The following is a 19,278-nucleotide window of genomic DNA, read 5'->3' on the forward strand; positions in this document are numbered from 1 at the left end:
ACCTGTTTTCTGGATGTAAGCGCTGTCTTTTGTGATGCAGGGCTCTGGGCTGAGACCCACCAGGTTTATGGCAAAGACTCGAAAGACATACTCATTCCCCATGATGAGGTCAGACACAACACAGTTGCTTCGCCTGTACTGATCGTAGACTGTAAACCACTCCTTCATATGAATCACAAAAAAGTTTTCAGATTCAGTTTTTCATACTGTATGGTTTATGTTGTACAGGTAGAAGAAAATGTGAATAAATAAGACACAAAATGAATGCAGATGCTTCCATATAGGGCATGAGGGGGTTCACGAAATGATTTGATGAAAATTATATGAATCATATGTTGTCATTGTCACAGTCACCAGATCTCAACCCAACTGAACACCTACGGGTGATTTTGGATTGACGCACATAACAGCACCGTCATCAAAATGCCAAATAAGGGAAGATCTTTTGGCAGAATGGTGTTCCTCCCTCCAGCGTTTCAGAGACTTGAAGAGTCTATGCAAAGGATCACTGTCAGTGAAGTTGCTATGGACGGTCATGGTGGAACAACACCTCGCTAAAACACTTTCCTTTCATTTGTCACATATCCGTATAGTAATTTCTATGCACATATTCATATTGGGCCATTTTCAGACATTTACTTAAGTGAACCCTGTGCTGCTTTAAACATTCTTTGTGTGTATTAGTCCTTTCTAGTTGGGGGCTGTATTGCCTTCCATGAAAAATGTAACTACAACTTTACTTGGCTTGTATTGCAATCACTGCAAATCAGATATTTGAGCAATTACAGTATGTAATAAAGTGAAAAATGCAAAATGCGTAGGTTGATGTTAAGCTAAGGGGGAAGTTGTAATTAAGAACCTCATAATTTTAATGTTAAAAAAAGTAATTAGTAATAATATAAAGGCAGAAAAGAGTTAATCACATTCCCTATACCATTATGGTCCACATAAATTGACACAGTCTGAATTTAATCCATTGTTTTTTCACTCAGGCAAATTACATTTGTCTATTAGAACATGGCAAATAACTTCCTAACATAATGATCTAGAGATACCATTTGGTTTTAAAATACCTTCATAATCTACCTGAAACTAGAGGAGTTGTGTAATTCTCTCAAATATATTTATTTAGGTACAGGAATGAAACTGGATATGGATCAATTTTAACTACATGTGCCCTCAGCACTTTTATATATATATCAGCCGTTGTCTCTAACATCTAACAGGTACACAGTACATTGTTTTTGGTAACATGATAGTCAACATCCCCAAGCTTGCTATAAAGAAATGCAAGTTAAATTAATTTGATCTAATAATGACTACAATGAAACATGAACCATCAGCCGCACTGGGCAAGAGAACAATGGCCCCGCGTCACTGTACAGATGACCCAGACCAGGTCAGGGCTACGGGGATAAGATTAGGACATTCCTGGCCAACATTGTTCCTGCCAGCTCGAGGTGGAGGATCGTGCCAGTGGGAGCTCTTGCCAACATACACATAATGCATCACTCCTGGCCCACAGACGAGACTGTATCCTCAGCATTGGCTGATTACAGATTGTATCAAAAGGTTGGCTAAAATATCCTGCGTCCATACAGCATTCATCCTCTCACATGTACAGACACACTCATTCATGTTTATAGAACGAGAAGTTTTCAAAGGATTTGGTTTTAAAGGAGCTCAGTTGGTGGCTGTCAGACAGCCTGCAATGGATCAGTTTCAGTGAACAAGAAATTATGAGCTATAATGACATGGCGACCATTGCCTTCCTCTGTGAAGACCTCAAATGTCATATGAACATAAATTCTTAGAGGGTTTACCTTCAATAATTACCTATGATGAATATCACTATCGCTTGTTTTTAGCTTCATTTGAACCTAATATAAAAATAGAGGTAAGCTTTGTTGCTGAAGTCTCACCATGGTCTTCTTGTCAGCTTTCTGAACATTGTAGCCAGTGATTTCACAGTTACCCTTGTCCTTGGGTGGCTTCCATTCAAGTGCCACATTGAAGCCCCAGACATCCACGATCTTCAGTGCCTCAGGAGGCCCTGGGAGATCTACAGAGGAGAATATGAATTGTGACTAATTGTCCGCTGGCAAAACCTGTGTATGGTAGAAAGTTAATAGCATGAATGCCGTTACAGTTTACTACTGATTTATACCCACAGCTCTTCATGTGTTCAGTCCTGCTTACCAACAACCTGCAGCATGATACTTGCTGTGTCTTCTACATTCTCAATCTGCACGTGGAGATCATACTTCCCAGAGTGTTTTCTGTCCGTCTTGCGGATGAAGAGGATCGTATCCACGTCGCTGTTCCTCACATTAGCAAATGAGGGGTCTAGAGGCTCCCCGTCTTTGCTCCATGTGACCATTGGCTTGGGCTTACCCTGCATGACCAGAAAGTTCAAAATGGTATGTGACAAAATCAACCATCACCCATCTTGAAATACATTCTTTGTTGAAAATTTTGGATAGATATGGATCTAACAATACTAAAGGTGACATTCAATTTTCAGCCAGTTTGTTAATCACTATAAAATCACAGCTACCGTCCAAGTTTTTGCTGTTATTTTGCTGTTAGTCCATCTCTATATTAGTATGTCACATACTGTAACTTCTTACTGTCCTGTTTTCATGATTTTGAAGTCAAACATCAACAACACATCTTCTTGTAGCATGTATACAAAGCCATTAGAAAGACATTAATCAGAACATTATGTGTACATCTACATAATTTTAATGATTTAATGTCATAATATTTGTTTTTGTTTTTGCTATGAACTTAATATTAATCCTTATTTTACCCTTTATTCCTGCGTCTCCTAGACTTTCCCAAGTTACTGATTCATTTGAATGTTTTGTATGTGAATTGTAATTCAGTCTTCGTGCCTTGTTCATGTTTCACTCTGGTGTTTAAATCGTATGAAGACACATAGAGTAGAGCATCTTGGTGTTTTAATGATGATTTAGCATAGTGTATACTGCACCTGGAATGGAATGACAAGGTTGACAGTGTCTCCAACTTTCCTGATGAGAGTCTGGCGGAGATTTCTCGGGAGCCAAATTTTAGGGCGTTCTGTGAAAGAAGAAAACACAGAATAAGAAGCATGACGGGGACTGGAAAATGGAGGAAGCTCAGGACTCAAGGGTGAGTTTTACTGAGCAGGGAGTTGTCAAAAGTATCAAATCTACAAATACTCACGCATTATCTCTCTGATGGTGACGGGCTGAGCCAGAGTCGCAGGAGTACTGGGTCCTGCCATGTTGTAGGCTCGCACACGGAACTGCAGCTTGTCTCCGGTTGTGAGATCCTTGATGACCAGCGATGTCCTCTCAGTCAGACCTTGAATGGCTGGTATCCATTCATCTGCTGTGACCAGAAAAACACACAACTAATTAAAACGGCATGATTCACTTAAGTGCAAACGTTACATAGGAAGCAGAGTTTAAAAATACACAGATGGAAGTTAATCTGAGTCTCTGTTTTGTTAGCATATCATCAGATGTTTGTTGTGTACGGTGGTGGCTGATGATAGAAACAACGGTAAGACATCTGAAGTAGATAATTACAAAGGGCTAATGTGATCGTATAATCACCATGCTGTCGTCCTAGAGGCAAGAAAGATGTCTCAGGCATTCATGTAAAATGACATGTTGAAAATAGCATGAAAGCACTAAACTTTCATGAGGTTTAAGATTAATTGTAAAACTTATGTCTGTAGCCTGCTACAGCTTTTGTTTACGATTCTTTTTAGGCTTGTAGATTACATCATGTATTTTTATTGTAATAGATATTACACACATATGTATTATAAGCATATAGTGTTTTAATTGCTGTCTTTTTGTTTTTTTGTTGCCATTTTTGCCTTTATTAGATAGCTGTTAATATGGATGCAGGAAACAAAGATAGAGAGAGTGAGATCAGTTGTAAGCTTCGCTTCGGTTAACTGATTGTTGTATATAACGTTTCATGATATGTGCCACCAAAAAAAACCTTTCTTATCATATGCATTTAGGCGTGTGGCTCCAGCACTTACTGCCCTCCTTGCAGTACTCAATCCCATAACCCTCGAGTTCAGTCGAGCCGATCCTCTCAGGCCGCCGCCACTTCAGCGAGATGGAAGTGTCAGTGATGTCGTCGACGCACAGTCCGATGGGCTCACTTGTAGGGGCTGAGAGTGAGGCAGAGGGCAAATGTGCTCTGTTATTCAGTTAAAGCATTACTGAAATAAATTAATTACTGAAAAAGTGGAAGAACGTGATCAGGAATTAACAAATTATGGAAAGTAAAAAAAACAACTCAAAAAACCTTTGTAATGGCAAACAGCGCTCCATTCTATCAACACAATCAATTGCAACAATACATTTGTCACAGCAGCAGCAGTCTGAACTGAATAATCACTTCATACAGTATCTTCAGGAACTGACAAATAAAGAATGAAACTGAGAGTCTCAATTAGTGCATGAGTACAGCGGAATAAACAGAAAAAAGATCAAACAGGCAACAAAACACACACCCACACATACAAGCACATCCAAATGTTGCTACTGTAATGAATTGCAGGGCACAGTGGTAAACTCCACCAAGTTGTTTTAAGGTGGAATGAGCAGCAATAACTTGTACTTTTTCCATCAGCTTGCTACTTTCAATTGAACTTTTACTTACAGAAATGCTATCAGGGTAAGTTAGCGAGGCCACCAAGGCAGCAATTTAGTCGATTTGTTGGATAATTGAGCCAATTAAAGGGGAATGAGTGTGATCTGGACAAAACCCAGAATGTTTGTACTTGGTTAAATTGCCTGATGTCTACTTTTTCAGTCCACCCAATCTTAAATATGCAGTCATTGCAAATACAGTTGATGTATTGTAGTTGTTTATCATATTTGGTAAACTTGTAATTAGTTTTGATTGGGTAAGAGGCATCAACTGCAACTGGTGAATCAGGCCCTGTGCTTGTTTTTCTGAGAAACCAGTTACAGTTAACATTTATATAACTATAAAAATTGTATAACTATATAAGACTAACTTAAATGAGTATATATGTAACTTAACAACAGTCCGCTTGATCCTGGAGATAGTCCTAATTCAAATAACAACAAAGACAATATTAATTTCAAATATTTGTGGTTGTGTTATCACTTATGAAAACAGTATGTTAGCCTGTCAGCCTGTTTATGTCATTCTGGGAAAGATGAGCTGTCTGATTGACCTGGAGTTCACGACAGGGCTGAAGTTTTACTGCCTGATGTACTTTCTGTCCCGCAGGGATGAAATTACATTTGAATTCAATGTCTTTGGTTCATCAGCTACTTCTCATGCATTGTTTTCAGAACACAGAACGGCCAAAAGGAAGCAACCAATGTCTAAAAAGATTTTAGCCGCAGAGACTTTTTCCAAGTAAAAAGCAAATGATAAAGCAATATTATTATTATAGTGTTTAGCATTGGGATTTATGACCTCTTCTCTAATTTACAAGCTTCTTATGTCTATTGTAAAACTGTAGGCGTCAGGAGGAATTATGGAGGGGGAAAAAGATGTCTAACTCACTGCTAATAGACATAAATAATGGTCATGGAATACTAAATGCTAATTATTTTGTGTGAGACTAAAGTGAAACTAATCCAGTTGCATGACATTTTAAATCTTAAGGAATAATAATGACACATTAAAACTGCCTCTACTGATTCATAATATCAAACACAGTGTGTTAGCCACTCAGATGGCTACTTTAGCACTAATGATTCATTTGTCATGTTGAGGCAAAAGTGTTTGCACACCTGGAGCAGTGACCTCCACCAGTAAATTAGTGCAGCTTGGCTTGAAACAAGTAAAGCAAAGGGAAATGTTATCCCACAAAACACCAACAAAAAAACCCAATCATGTACAGTGATTCAAGTTATTAACACTCAAAGCTTGGTCTCTCTGGCAAAACTAAGAACAAAGAAGCTAAGAACATCTCATTGTTCCGAGGTTATATTTAGTCAACCATATATTTCCCATTCTTGCAACAATCTTTTGACCACATAAGGACAGAGTTGAATTTTAGTTGTGGCCTCAGCATCACAACGGAAAAGACTCAGCGACTCAGGGAACACCTGTAAGAGGTCAAGGATTGTGTAGAAAGTCACAGCAGCAGGGGCTGTTCAAAGGCTTTAGAAATTCAGGGTAGTTAATTCAATTCAGATGTCTTTTTAAAGCAAATACAGATTGTGATGGGACACTTGCAACATCAACAGCAGGATTACTAAACCATGCTTAGCACTTTCAAACAAGTACACCACCAAAAAATGAGGGTCTGGAATACGCGGCCAATTTTCCCATTACTGTCATTCCCGTATAAACGCGATTAAATTTAATTTCTACTATTAATACTTCTAAAACACTACATGATAATCCAACATCTCAAAAATAAGTAATGCCTTCTACCAACAGGTTGCGGCTCTGGCTCTGGTTCAGCAGCAGGAACGGGCTCCCCAGGGGTCTCTTCTGCCGGGGGACCACTTTCTGTTGGGGGAACACCCTCTGCTTGTGGTGTCTCATTCCCAGCTGGAGCTCTCTCTTCCCCGCTGGGGGCTGCCTCTGCAGGGGCGGCTTCTGGTGGTTCACTGCTGGCTTCTGGTTGCTGTTCTACCTCAAGAGGTGGAGGTGTCCCTGTCTCAGGCTTGCTGGCTTCAACCTGTGCTGGTTCCACAGGTTTCTCTTCTTCCGCAGGCTTCTTCTCAGCTGTCTTTGGAAGTTTAGGCTTTGTCATTCTTTCTCAGTGTTTAGCAGTCCTGCTGCTGATTGAAGATGTTGTTTGTACTTGTCAGCCTCTTCTGTGAAATGCCTTGCTCTAACCTATGCTCTCATTCTCTCTCGCACAAACATACAGTCTCTTGTTCTCTCTAAAAATGTCCTTGCTGTAGTGACAACAATGCTTCCTCTGGAGCAGCATCCACAGTAGCATGAACCCCTCTGTGTTAAGCAGCTGGTCCCAGCAGAGCCGAGTGCTTCCAGGCCATTATTTATAGAGAGGGATGCCACAGATAGTTTCCTAATCAGCTGTCTTACAAGCTATTGGCCATCTGGACACAGTTCTTTCTTAAATCAACAAGTGGAGAATAAGAAAAAAACAGTGATAGACTAAAAGACAATCCAAACTTGAGCCCCTGCTTTATAAGATACTGTCAGGCTAGTAAGATCATCACATTTTACTAGACTGGTTCCAGACCTCTGGATCACTGAAGACACCTGTGATTTGTTCAGCAATTCATAAGGAAGGAAGTCAAACCAAATGGCAATTCAGTCTGATTATCAGGCTGACATCCCAACAAAATAGAGTGTCCAGGTTTTCTTGTATGTTTACTGGTCCCTGCTGCACATACTTTCTTTGACGTTGAAAATTACTGTAAGCATTTTAGTCTTATAACATTAAGACTAAAAGAAAATAATCTTTAAGTGACTCAAATTTTGAACCATGTTGAGTTTTGTATGTCTAAACAAATGAACCTATAATAAGCGAGCAACAATCAGTTTATAAAACATCTTTAGGTATTATTTATTATGAGTTTAACCCTCAAAGCCCAGTTAATCTGCTTGAGCAGGACTGTGTCGGATTGGTTTGATCAAATTTGAGTTATTTCAAACATCAAAGTTGTTTCAGGTCTTGTGTAGTTCTATTGCAAATATGAACAAATGTTATATGAAGCCTTTTGTGACTCCAGAGGGAGCTCTGACAGTGTTAGAGGAGTGCAGTGCTTAGTTGGTTGAGTCTTTTGTCAAACATCAGGACCAATAGGGGTTCAGTGTCTTCCTCAAAGACAGTTCAATATACTGACATGAGGAGCCTGGGACTAACCCTGCTCTACCTGAGCTCTTCTTTAACAACTAAATGAACACTGTATGACTGGTGTTTTACTTTCCTGTCATCTGGTACACAACATTTGTACTGTACAGTGTTAACCTATCTAGTCCATGCAGTGATGTAACAGACAATGCAATGGGGCAGTGGATAACACAGCTGCCTTTGGTGTGGGAGACTCTGGTCCGATCCCCACTGTGATACATTCACCAGTGTTGTCCCTGAGCAAGACACTTAACCCCTAGTTGCACCAGAGGTGTGCAACCTCTGACATAAGTAGCAATTGTAAGTTGCTTTGGAAAAAAGCGTCAGCTAAGTCAATAATTATTATACATGCACAGCTTCATGACTTATTACTCAGAAATTACAGACTTCTTGAATAACAATAAGCAAATAGCAAATTAATAGCAAAAATGACCCCGTCCTGTCATGACCACAAGTCAATCAGGCCCCATAACCTAAGTGAAACCTTAGACTGACCAAATCAGGCATGACAAAACCTCAGGGTCATCAAAAGATACATATGTCTATGTATTTAGTTGCACCTTAGTTACCACACACCTTATCTTCACTCCACCATACAACACTTCACAATCCATGACATGCATCCAACACAAAACAATACATTTACAGAGGCAGGCAGAGGGGTTGAAGGAGTGGGAGAGATTCTCATTGGCCTCGTGTCCTACCCCTGGAGCCCGGGCGTTGGGGGTGCTGTGGGGTTGGTGGCGGCCTTGCCTGATCTGGGGTGGGCTGGGGGGGTCGGGGCTCCCCTGGCGTGGGGGCCCGCCCTTGGCCTAGGGTTCTGCGGACTCGGGCTTGTGGCCTTTGCTCATTTCTGGGCGGGTGGTGTGTCCCTGGGCCTGGGGGCCCGTTGTCTCCTCTCCTCGCCTGGGCCCTCTTCGGCAGAGGTGAGGCTCCCGCTGCTTCCCCTGCCAGCTCTCTCACGGTGGGGGCATTCGGGAGTCTCTGGGGCGCATGACCGGTGCTGTCGGGGTAGGTTTTGGTGCTCCTCCTTGGGGGTGCTTGACTGGGGGGGCTGGGCCCCTGTCCGGGGATGAAATCGGCCTCGGGGGCTGCTGTCACTGGCTGCACTGTAGGGAGGGATGCCTCTGGCTGGGCTGGGGGACCGTTGGCCTGGTTCTCCCGCGTTATCGCTCCCTGGCGGTAGCGAGCTTCCCGGCACGGCTTTCTGCTGTTCTTCCTTGGGGCGGGGTACAGCTTCCCCCTGGACATGCGGTCTGGGGTCCTTTGCGCTTTGGGGGGTCGCAGGGTGTCCTGGCTTCTGGGGGTGGGGGTCTGCGGTGGGATTGTGGGACGATTATCGATGCATCTTGATGTATTATACTTTTTCCCTGGGCAGGGTCTCTGGATGGCTGCTGGGCGTTTAGTTTGTGCGTTGGAGTCCGGGGGAGGCATCTCCTCGTTGGCTTGGAGGGACCTGTTTGCGTTCCTGTTTTGCTTCGTTGGCATCGGATCCGTACTTGCCCATTTCTCTGTCGGCCAGTTGTTGGACCCCTCTGGATACTGAGGTATATAGTTAGTTTTCGGGATGTGCAGTGTGGGTGCGGGGCAGGGCTGTGCTCCGGTTTGTTCTGGGTTTGTGCCTGGAGTTCTCGGCCCTTGATGGATGGGTGGGTTGTTGGTGGCATGCAGCTGAGCTAGTTGATTTTGCCTCGTTGCTGGTTTGGCTGGTGTTGCATGGCGGCCGGGGGGCGCGCTGGGCATGGGGGATGTCGGCTGGCGCCGGCGGCCTTAGTTTTTTTCCGGCAGTTGGGGGGACGGTGGACTTTTATTGGCGGGTGCACGGTGACCTGTGCGGCGCGTTTGCTGCCGGGCTGGGGCTTGCTGCTGGTGTCTCTCTCCGCTGGCTTTCGCTGTCGTGTTGTTCCGTTTGCTCTCTCTCATTTGCCCGACCTCGCACGCGGGATTCGCGGGGGCTGCTGGGCATGGGTGTCGCCGTGCTCGCGCAGTGTGCGCGTTGGGCTCGTCACTTGTGCATTGGTGTTGATGATTGCGTGGCATTTGGGCATTGTGGTTGTTTGCTGCGCGGCGGTGGGGTGCTGGATGGGGGAGGCCACTGGTCTATGTTGTGTCTGCGACGCGGTCGGTCCGGGCGCTGCTCTTCCTCTTTGCGTTCCGTCGGCATTACGTTGTCAACTGGCATTTGGGTCGGGGTCTTCTGCGTTTGCATCGCAGTGCATCTGGGAGTCTTTGTTTTTTTTGATTTGATTTATTCTTTTTCTTTCTTCCACCCCTATTGGCTACTGGGGTTCTTGCCTGCCTGTTACAGTCGTGGCGTCCCACTCTCTCTAACAACTACATTCTTTAACAGGCTTATGCGCACACACATGTACATACACACACATACAGACACATTCACCCACACGCACACAGACACACACAGACACAAACAAACTTAGGTTGTCCCTGGTAGAATTATTCCTGATGCCTTTCTTTCAGTTACTTATTTAAATTAATTATTATTCCAGCTCTCGTGGCTGTGTTGTGTTGCTTATTTAGTGTGTGTGACTGTTTCTTGTTTTCATTGTTCTCTTAGTTGTCTTAATATGTCATTAATATGTCAGCTGTTTATTGCTGCTGTTCGGCTGGTTTTCTTTTACTATTATTATTATTTTTATTTTTTTTTTTGTGTTTGTTTGTTGTTGTTTTTCTCCTCCCCAAGCCCCCCTCTCTGTTCTCTTGCAGGTTTCGTTGCTTTCTGCAATTGGTGTTTCCCACAGCTTTTCCCTGTTGTCCCCACCCTCCATCCCCCTTTCCCCCTTCTCTTGCAGGTGTTGTCCTTTCTCTGTGCTGTCTGTTTGTGCCCCCCCATCCCGTGTCTGCCCCCCTGTCCGGCCCGGTGACAAATCAATACATAATTAAATAAATAATAAAACAGACAAAGGAGTATTTTAATACTCTCTTGTTAAAGTAAAATCTGTCTGGCACAATATGGTATCCAGGTCATTATACTCTATACCAGGCTGCTGGGCAGGACAGGTTTAAAAAAAAAAAAAAAAAAAAAAAAAGATACATATGTCAACTTGATCTGAGTCTACCATCGATCATCCAGATAAAAATCATCAATCAACATCTTCATGGTAGTGTAGTGTAGCGAGTTCACAAATATGAATCTTTGTTTCATCTACTGATAAATGCATAATCTATTATGGAAACAGCTTCTTTCACTGAATATGCAGTGGAGCAAATGTCTGAAAATGATTAACTGAACTGAAGCAAGTTGGATAAGAGTTGGTTTAAACCTGCTGGACTCACCGACTGGCACAAAAGGCTGTGAGGCTGGACTGTGACGAGACATGCCAATGCTATTGACAGCATACACTCGCATCTCATACGCCACTCCTTCAATCATCCGCTTGGCTTCATAAGTTGTTTCAGGATAAGGGTCAAAGTTCAGTCTCATCCACCTGTAGCTCTTTATCTTCTTTCTCTCCAGCACATAGCCTGAGAATTAAAATGGACGCAAATGATTTTGCTGGCTTCCATGTTGTATCAACTGGGCTCGTCAGGACAATAAAGGTGGATGCCATTTCCAAATAATTCAAAACATATGAAGCATTTTAATGTGTTTTTGTTTTTTACCAATAACTGGCTGTCCACCATCAAACAGAGGGGGATCCCACTGGACAACACAGGAGTCCTCTCCCACGCTGAGGATTTTGAGAGCTTGGGGAGGATCTGGAACATCTGGGGGAATACATTACATTACAATCACAGTTTTTTTTCATATTTTTTTAATTCATTCACCTCCTTCTCATCAGACCCAGGCCCAGTTTAAACCCAGCAGAAGTCCTTTCCTCATCACACCCAGATCTTTAGCATTTCTAGACTCCCTCGGGGCACCACTACGACTTCACCACCCCTTTTAATACCATATCATTACGATGGGCTCTAAGTCTTTTCACATTTCTAATATTCATTGTACACATGCCAAATAATAATTGTTCATGCAAATTGAGACTCTCCTGTCCTGATTGAACTGCTCTCATTAAAATGAACGGGTGGAGCTCTGTCTTACCGACAACTTTTACGTTAATATCTGCAGTGTCCTCCCCAGCGGGGTTTCGAACAACAACAGAGTAGATTCCCTCATCCTGCCTCTCGGCCCCCTCGATGGTGAAGATGCAGTGTCCTTTGGTGGTTTCGACATGGACCCTACCATCTCCCTCGGTGACCATCTACGTGTATCAGAGCAGAGTTACTAGACTGGATTGTGTGCGTGGAGAATCTTTTAGTCTCCTCTCACTCTTAACTGATTGATAGTTCTGTTGCACATATGACAGGTAAAGATGCTGGTACAGTAGATGTAGTAGAGGCATACAAACATCACGTAACTGTCACTAGAGATGATAAACATAACACTTTCCAACACAAAGTTTATTGAAGGAAATAATGCTTTTCAAAGTCAGCAGCACATGCTGATTTAAACACACAACTCAAGGTGTCAATTAATAAAGTGGCCATAAAAAATATACTTCCTGCCCAGTTTCCTTTGACCTGTCTCTGTCTGTGGGAGGATTGAGAACATGCTCTTACCTTACTGACATAGGCCGATACTGAGTAACACCACATGCAGTTTTTTTACCTTAGTGCTATGTGAAACTGAGACATAAAAGCAAAACACACATGTACAGAGAAAGCCAGTGGAGAACTTCTTATTTTTATCTGCTTGTTGTTGTTACTGCTGCAGCTTGTTCTTTTTCCAGGGTGGTAAAGTAGTAAATCAATATAACAAACAAACTGTTCAGTCAAGTAGTTCAAGATCAATTCTTTTGATTTGTTTTGATGGCTGTGCACATCATCTTTTCACAACTCAAGTGGCAACACAATTGCAACACAGGGGGAATTGCATGTAGACTGCAACTTCTCCACTGGCTACATTTCTGCATCCAGTACACCACAGGTGAGTTTATTGTTTTCTTTTTTTTCCAAGGACACGACGGCAATGCTCTCAATATACTGACTTAGATTTCAGAGCCAGAATACTACAAACAGGCATATGTTCGTACGGGACATGCAGACTTACATCCCCATCCTTCAGGGTCCAAGAGGATGTTGGTCCTCCCTTCCTCCCTTCTCCATCATGTTTTACAGAACTAGCCTACATTTGAGCAGAGCAAAGCAGTAAAAGCCAAAGGGGACAGAGAGGGCTTGTGACCTCGCTTCCTCCTCAACTCAAAGACCAGCGTGCTGGTAGGCATCATTGATTGACGTTGGTTAAAGCATGTTAGTATCCCAGCCAAATGTATCAGCAGGCCTGAAAGCATTAGGTGTCATAACATCAATACAGCGCTAACCTGTGAATCAGAATCAGAACTGTTAGCCTGTTAGCTTTTATTATATTAGAACTGTACCACATATTGTTTAAATATGCCAACGTTGTTTTTGAATGTTACATGCAGCATTAGTAAGGCTTTCAAGTATATTGTTAATGTTTGATTATTAGTCATTGCTTTTACAGTAAGCCTCAGATTTCAGACCTCACCTACAGTGCGCACTGTGGTGGATGTCAGACGGTGTGTTGCTGATTACTAACACAAGTCTAATTGTCAGTTTTACCTTTTCTCCTTTGGTCCAGACCACTGTGGGAGCAGGGTCTCCAGTAATAGGAACATCCAGGCGCAGTTTGTTGCCGGCCACCACCACAATGGTTGAGTCGGCAGTGCGACCCATACAGTCCAGGTGGATCTTAGGAGGATCTTAGAAAATGAGAGAAAGAGTTCAAATGAACAAGTACCCTTGCATTTTAGCTGGTTTAGGCTGCATGCTACAAGAGAGTAATTTTGCCGTACCTTGACGTGGCACGTAATCGATCTTCACCTCTAGGGAAAAGAGAGGTGTAAATCTTTAAGAAAAAAAAGTATAATTTTCACTTATGAGGCTAAAAAGTAACAGTGTCAATATTACCCAAGAAGTTGAGTTTGGCAGAAAGGTTGAACGCATGGCCAACTGGCACAAAAGTGTAGTCTCCCTCATCCTCTGGTTTGACGTCATCGATGGTCAGCTTGTGGATCCTGAAAGTTTTCAAAACTTTAGTTCGCGGGACAGAATACATGCAGTATATTTAACACGTGTAAAAGTGTCCTCACCTGCCAATATGTGTGATATTTATTCTGGCATCAGACTTGACTTCTACACCATTCTTGTACCAGGTTCCCCTCACGCTCTCATCTGACACCTCGCACTTAAACACCGCCTGATCCTTTGCCTTCACAGTAAGGTCTGCAATGCTCTGGTATACCTCCAGTTCTTTCTCTACACAGTCAGAAAAACACAGGCTTCAGGCCTTCAGACTTCAGAGTAGGTGCTACTGTATGAGACGGTGGAAAAAGATGCAACAAGATGATGGTGTGTGAATTTAATGTGATAAAAAAAAAGAGATGCAGCTACTGTATGTGAGGATAATATGGTAATAATATGTTCGAGAGTGAGCTGTTTATTATCTTTGTGTGGGCTTTGTGTGTTGTATCTTAGCAACAGACACAAGCGATATAGTTAATTGCATTCATGGTACAAAATAAAGTGGGAGGATATGAAGACCAGGATCTTCAGGCTATTACTGTACAAGAAATAACGTACACAGGAGTTATTAAAGTTGTCCCAAAGAAATTGTTATCTGGGCGAGATAACTCACACCACGCTCCTTGAAAAGGTTGCAGGAGTTTTATGTCGGCTGGCTGCCAGTGGGGGCAAATAAGGTGGGAATGGCATTATAATGGGAGTTCTGCTGTGGACTGAGGTGTTGATCCCAGTTGCATGATGGCAGTTGGTAATTCTTGGCAGGCTCTGTGTTCAATTAACAGGCCAGATAAACTTAACTGGGCCGAGAGCAGGAACAAAGGTCAGGTTTAGAGCTACACACAACAACCCCTGGGATACACATTTGGTTCTACGGGAAAACACAGAAAAGGTCATTGATGGCTGTCATGAGATGATTAAAATGTTTTTTTGGTTCATAATGAACGCTCACATGAAATGGATACTAGGTAGTGAAAAAAAAGAGAGTGAAACTAGCTGGGGTATTCGTGTCTATATTTTGCCTACATCCATGAGCGGATGAATTTGAACCGTCCTCACCAATCATTTCTAGATCACCTGTGGATTGAAATTAACCTGCAAAACATGCTACATCTCAAATATACTAAAAACCATCAAGTTTTTGAAGAAATTTCAAAATCTGACTGCTATGTAAGAATCTGAGTGCAGATCTTTCATCGGCATCACCATGCTGTTGTTACTTGGTACTAGAGGGAAGTCTAGTAATAAAACATACTTTAAAACCTCAACTTACTCTTAAAAAATAAAGACTTAATTTTCTACTCACATAGAAGCAAAAGAAATATGAGTATAAGGAAAGTACCTATAGAGAAAGTGTGACACATTATTTTAAGAAAGATTAAATCAATGAAACGTAACAGCAATACAGAAAACAAAGACAGGTGAAACAAAGACCACAGAGAGAAAAAATGTCACTTGTGCAGACCTGTGTCCTTCAGGTGAAATATGGTCCACGTCTTCTAACTTTAGCTGGCATTTGGACTTGCGTACACTGCAGTAACCTTGTCAGAATGATGCAGGCAATGGCAAGAGACACTATATCCCAAAAATAGACAGCATGCCAGGAGTGGCAAGGCCACAAGACTATTGCTGGGGTATGAGAATGTACACTTGTTCATGTGTGTTCATCACTCACAAAAGTGGTTCATACTGTACTCATCACACGCATGACTGACACTCACCCTGCACCAGGAGTTCAGCCATGGACTCGCCGCCATTTGTTTTAACCTTGTAGTGTCCGCAGTCTTCCTTCGTGGCCTCATTGATGATCAGGAAATGTTTGCACCCGTCCTTCTTGAAGCGATACTTGAAAGACTCATCTCTTGTCAATTCCACACCGTCTTTCTCCCTGCACAGAAATTCACACAGCAACCAAAATAATTTTGATTAATGGTCGTATTTAAACGTCGGTGCAGGTCTTTAATGATCTGGTAGATATTTCAAACATCATATGACACCCATGCTTGGACTAGATACATAATTGTAACACCCTAGAGAAGTGGTTTACTTGATATAGTAGGTTTATATATATTTAGTATATTAGATTTATCACTGATACTGTGCAAAGATTTTTTAATAAAAGCCCATACGCTTTTGCCGAAATGTCTCCTTCAGGACAATGCTGAGGTGATCTTTTCATTGAGGTGATAATTAACATGCCACAGTATGTCACTGAGCCAGTGCCCTGTATGTTTACATGACAAGCTCAAATGCCATCTGCTGGGTGGCTTTAGTGATGGGCACTGCAAGTGACTGAAAAGTAGCTTAATTCTACTTGTTTTGATTTGATTTGGTGGTAGTTAACATTTATCATTTGTCAATCCAACCACGGCTCATTGATTTTATAGCCATTGTTTTTAGTATGTCAGCAACAACACCTAACTACTGTAACTGAACCTTTATGGGGTACATTTTGCTAGTTTGATTTGCATGGCTGGCAGCTTTACCATAGGGATTTATGATCCAATATGATGATAATGGAGCTCCTAACAGACAGCTGATTTGTGAGTATAAAGAAGAAAATCTAACCATTTAACATTGGCTCCTTCCTCTGAGACTTCACACTCTAACTCCACCCGCTCACCCTTCATGACCATCTGATCCTCCAGATTATTTACAATCAGGACCGGAGGCTCTGCAGAAAACAGATGACAGATGAAGATTGAACCGCAATTCTTAATCTTGATCATTTATATTTTCTGTATTTTTTATGTTGTAATTGTCCTAAAAACTTTAAATACCTTTAACAAAAAGCTCAGTGGTGCATTTTTCCTCTCCCACCACACAGCAATATGCTGCATCGTCAGCCAAGGAGCAGTGGTTTATGGTGAGGTAGCGCATGTTGCCAACACTCTCAAAGATGAACCTTGACAAAGACCAGGAAGATTTTTACACAATATATATATAGTAGGAATTTAAGTTTTTAATACAGTATTTTATAAAGTACAGTATTGTGGCATATACGTAATTTTTCAGAAAGATTCATTCTAAGACAAGTTGAAAACATGTAGGTGAAAATAATTTGCTCTTGGACACTTACTTGCTAGTGATGTAATGAAAAAACAAGGATGGAGTTCATCCATATATTGATAAAAGCAGGTGCAAAAGAGAAACAGAGAGAAAAGAGAAAAAGTTCACAAACTTAATCAAGGATTGCTGCTGTATTTGTTGAATGCTTCATGCACAGGCACATCATGTCTATGTATGTATGTATGTATGTATGTATGTATGTATGTATCTATCTATCTATCTATCTATCTTCTTTCTAAATTCTAACCTTCCAGTTGGTTGAATTTCTTTTCCGTTCTTCAGCCATTTCACCTCAACATCTGGATTGGCGACCTCAACGGCCAGTTTTATTTTATGTCCCTTAGTCACTTGATAAGCAGGATCCAACTTTTTGTGGAAAGCTACGTTTCAGAAAGGTTAGACATACAATAATCAGTAACAATTAGGTCTATGCTTCACATTTGGTTAAAATCAGATCTTATTATAAGGTCTGCACAAACCTGCACTTTTCTTCTCTTCTTTCTTCATCTTCTTCAGTCTCTTCAGCATGCCTCTCAGGTCAGTAATGCCATACTGGAAAGCAAGCTTCTGATATTCTGAAGATGGAGCATTTTTAAGAATCTCCCACACGTCCAGGTCAGGCTCTGAACTCACCTGCACAGCACTAATCCATGTAAACCACCCAGAGAAAATATGTTAAAACCACAGAGTTTACAATTTGCATTATTGCAGTTTTTCTCAGTCGCTTTGGTGCATTTCTCAGATCAGAATTGAAATTCTCAAAACTAATTGTTCAACCTCCACATCATCTTGTCACTTGTGCACATCATAAAAGCACTTTCTCATTGTTTTAAACAAATTGCAAATGACTTGACACACTGATGCAAATGATTATGTACAGTTGTCTGCTGTTTCCTACATTATCAATTGCTTATGCCCTGCTGATCACAATGAATTATACCAGTCTCTGTTGAATAATCTTACCCCCCAAAACATCTAGGCATAAGTTCATTGCATTAGTCACTACATGCAAAATGGTTGAACACGTTATCAAAAATCAAAGTTAAAATACTTTATCCATATCCTTTGCCTACAAGTATATATCTAAACTAAATGTTGTTTCTTAAGGACCATAAACAAAGTAAGAATAGACCACAACAACATCACAATAGCAACACTCATACCAATACTCAATACCAGTAAACAGTAACAATACACAGTGAGCAGTAATATATATAGATAGACATTCTATACATGTCTATTAGAATTTTTTTGTAAATGTGTAAACCTGAATTGATGAAGATATCTGTTGTGATGTGGAAGAGAATCTGTGATATAAAAGACCAGAATGTCAGCCAAAGGGGTGTATCCCATGCGACAGTCCTGTCTCTTTCTTTTCTTTTTCTCCTTCTGTTATATTGACAAGATGGCTAAACATTTTGACTTGCTTGTTCATAAATAAGACACAAGGACTTGTCGTTCTGATGGCACTGACAAGTTCAATGACATAAAGATTTGCTTTTGAGAGATAGACTAAGGATTTTGAGCAAGTTACGGGCTTCTGCAGGTAAACCACTGTGTTGTACCTGTTTCGAGAAATGCACTTACTGTTTAGCAAATGTTAAGGATGATTCGAGAAATGCACCAAAGCAAATGAGAAAAACTGTAATATGGACTAAAGGAAGTAGGCTATAAGAGAGGTGCAGTTAGTAACATTTGGTAATACTTCATTAACAGATGACTACTCATTATCACTTATTTTTTATGATTACAACAATAATGAATAACTAAAAAGCAACTGATGATTAGTCAACTTCATACATTGTTTACTAATTTATAGTATTTAAAATGGTCAGTAGGTTGATCATGTAAACTAAAAACTAATTATTCTTAACTATTTTTGTTCTATTTATTTTATTTATTCTACCTAATTACACTGTGTTTTCCACACAAACATTTTCATTTCTTGCATGAGCCAAACATTTTACAATATAAATGCCTGGTTTTGATAATGCTGATTTATACCTCTTCCCTTTCATCTTACAGCCATTTGTTATTTTGTGTGGTCCTGCACTTCAAAAAAGTCCTCCTCCTCCTCTCTCCCTCTCACTAGTTTATGTGTTTCTACCACACCTGTCCACTAGGTGCCCTAATCACCTAACAGCTTTCACCTAACATTTGATTCCAAGATCTGTGCATTACTACATGTTCTCTAAAATGCAGAGGACTGAAAACAAGGCAGGTGATGTGAAAAAAAAAACATTTTACTCACTTGTTCAGTCAAGCTTAGATGCAACAAGAAACACACACCACTATCAGATGTGGAAGTATTCATTGTA

General features: G+C 41.3%; 1 protein-coding gene across 2 annotated transcripts in view; it reads right to left on the reverse strand.

Annotated features, from left to right (window-relative positions):
* Positions 1 to 19,278, reverse strand: part of mybpc3 (myosin binding protein C3) — a 36,480-nt gene that overhangs the window by 3,270 nt on the left and 13,932 nt on the right. The window contains exons 9-28 of one of the 2 annotated variants that reach the window (XM_038700595.1): positions 17,440 to 17,603; positions 17,208 to 17,340; positions 16,971 to 16,973; positions 16,672 to 16,796; positions 16,460 to 16,565; positions 15,613 to 15,779; positions 13,963 to 14,128; positions 13,781 to 13,887; positions 13,666 to 13,695; positions 13,433 to 13,572; positions 12,900 to 12,974; positions 11,892 to 12,051; positions 11,456 to 11,560; positions 11,129 to 11,317; positions 4,046 to 4,180; positions 3,211 to 3,378; positions 2,996 to 3,084; positions 2,200 to 2,395; positions 1,923 to 2,062; positions 3 to 162 (exon numbers count right to left, since the gene is read on the reverse strand). In XM_038700595.1, the coding sequence (XP_038556523.1) occupies positions 3 to 162; positions 1,923 to 2,062; positions 2,200 to 2,395; positions 2,996 to 3,084; positions 3,211 to 3,378; positions 4,046 to 4,180; positions 11,129 to 11,317; positions 11,456 to 11,560; positions 11,892 to 12,051; positions 12,900 to 12,974; positions 13,433 to 13,572; positions 13,666 to 13,695; positions 13,781 to 13,887; positions 13,963 to 14,128; positions 15,613 to 15,779; positions 16,460 to 16,565; positions 16,672 to 16,796; positions 16,971 to 16,973; positions 17,208 to 17,340; positions 17,440 to 17,603 (2,558 nt within the window). The remainder of the gene's footprint in view (positions 1 to 2; positions 163 to 1,922; positions 2,063 to 2,199; positions 2,396 to 2,995; positions 3,085 to 3,210; positions 3,379 to 4,045; positions 4,181 to 11,128; positions 11,318 to 11,455; positions 11,561 to 11,891; positions 12,052 to 12,899; positions 12,975 to 13,432; positions 13,573 to 13,665; positions 13,696 to 13,780; positions 13,888 to 13,962; positions 14,129 to 15,612; positions 15,780 to 16,459; positions 16,566 to 16,671; positions 16,797 to 16,970; positions 16,974 to 17,207; positions 17,341 to 17,439; positions 17,604 to 19,278) is intronic. The other variant, XM_038700596.1, reaches the window with a different exon arrangement.

Source organism: Micropterus salmoides, unplaced genomic scaffold (genome assembly GCF_014851395.1).
Source record: "Micropterus salmoides isolate LMB-PRFRI ecotype aquatic unplaced genomic scaffold, ASM1485139v1 Ms_hic_scaffold_6, whole genome shotgun sequence".
Taxonomy (NCBI): Eukaryota; Metazoa; Chordata; class Actinopteri; order Centrarchiformes; family Centrarchidae; genus Micropterus; species Micropterus salmoides.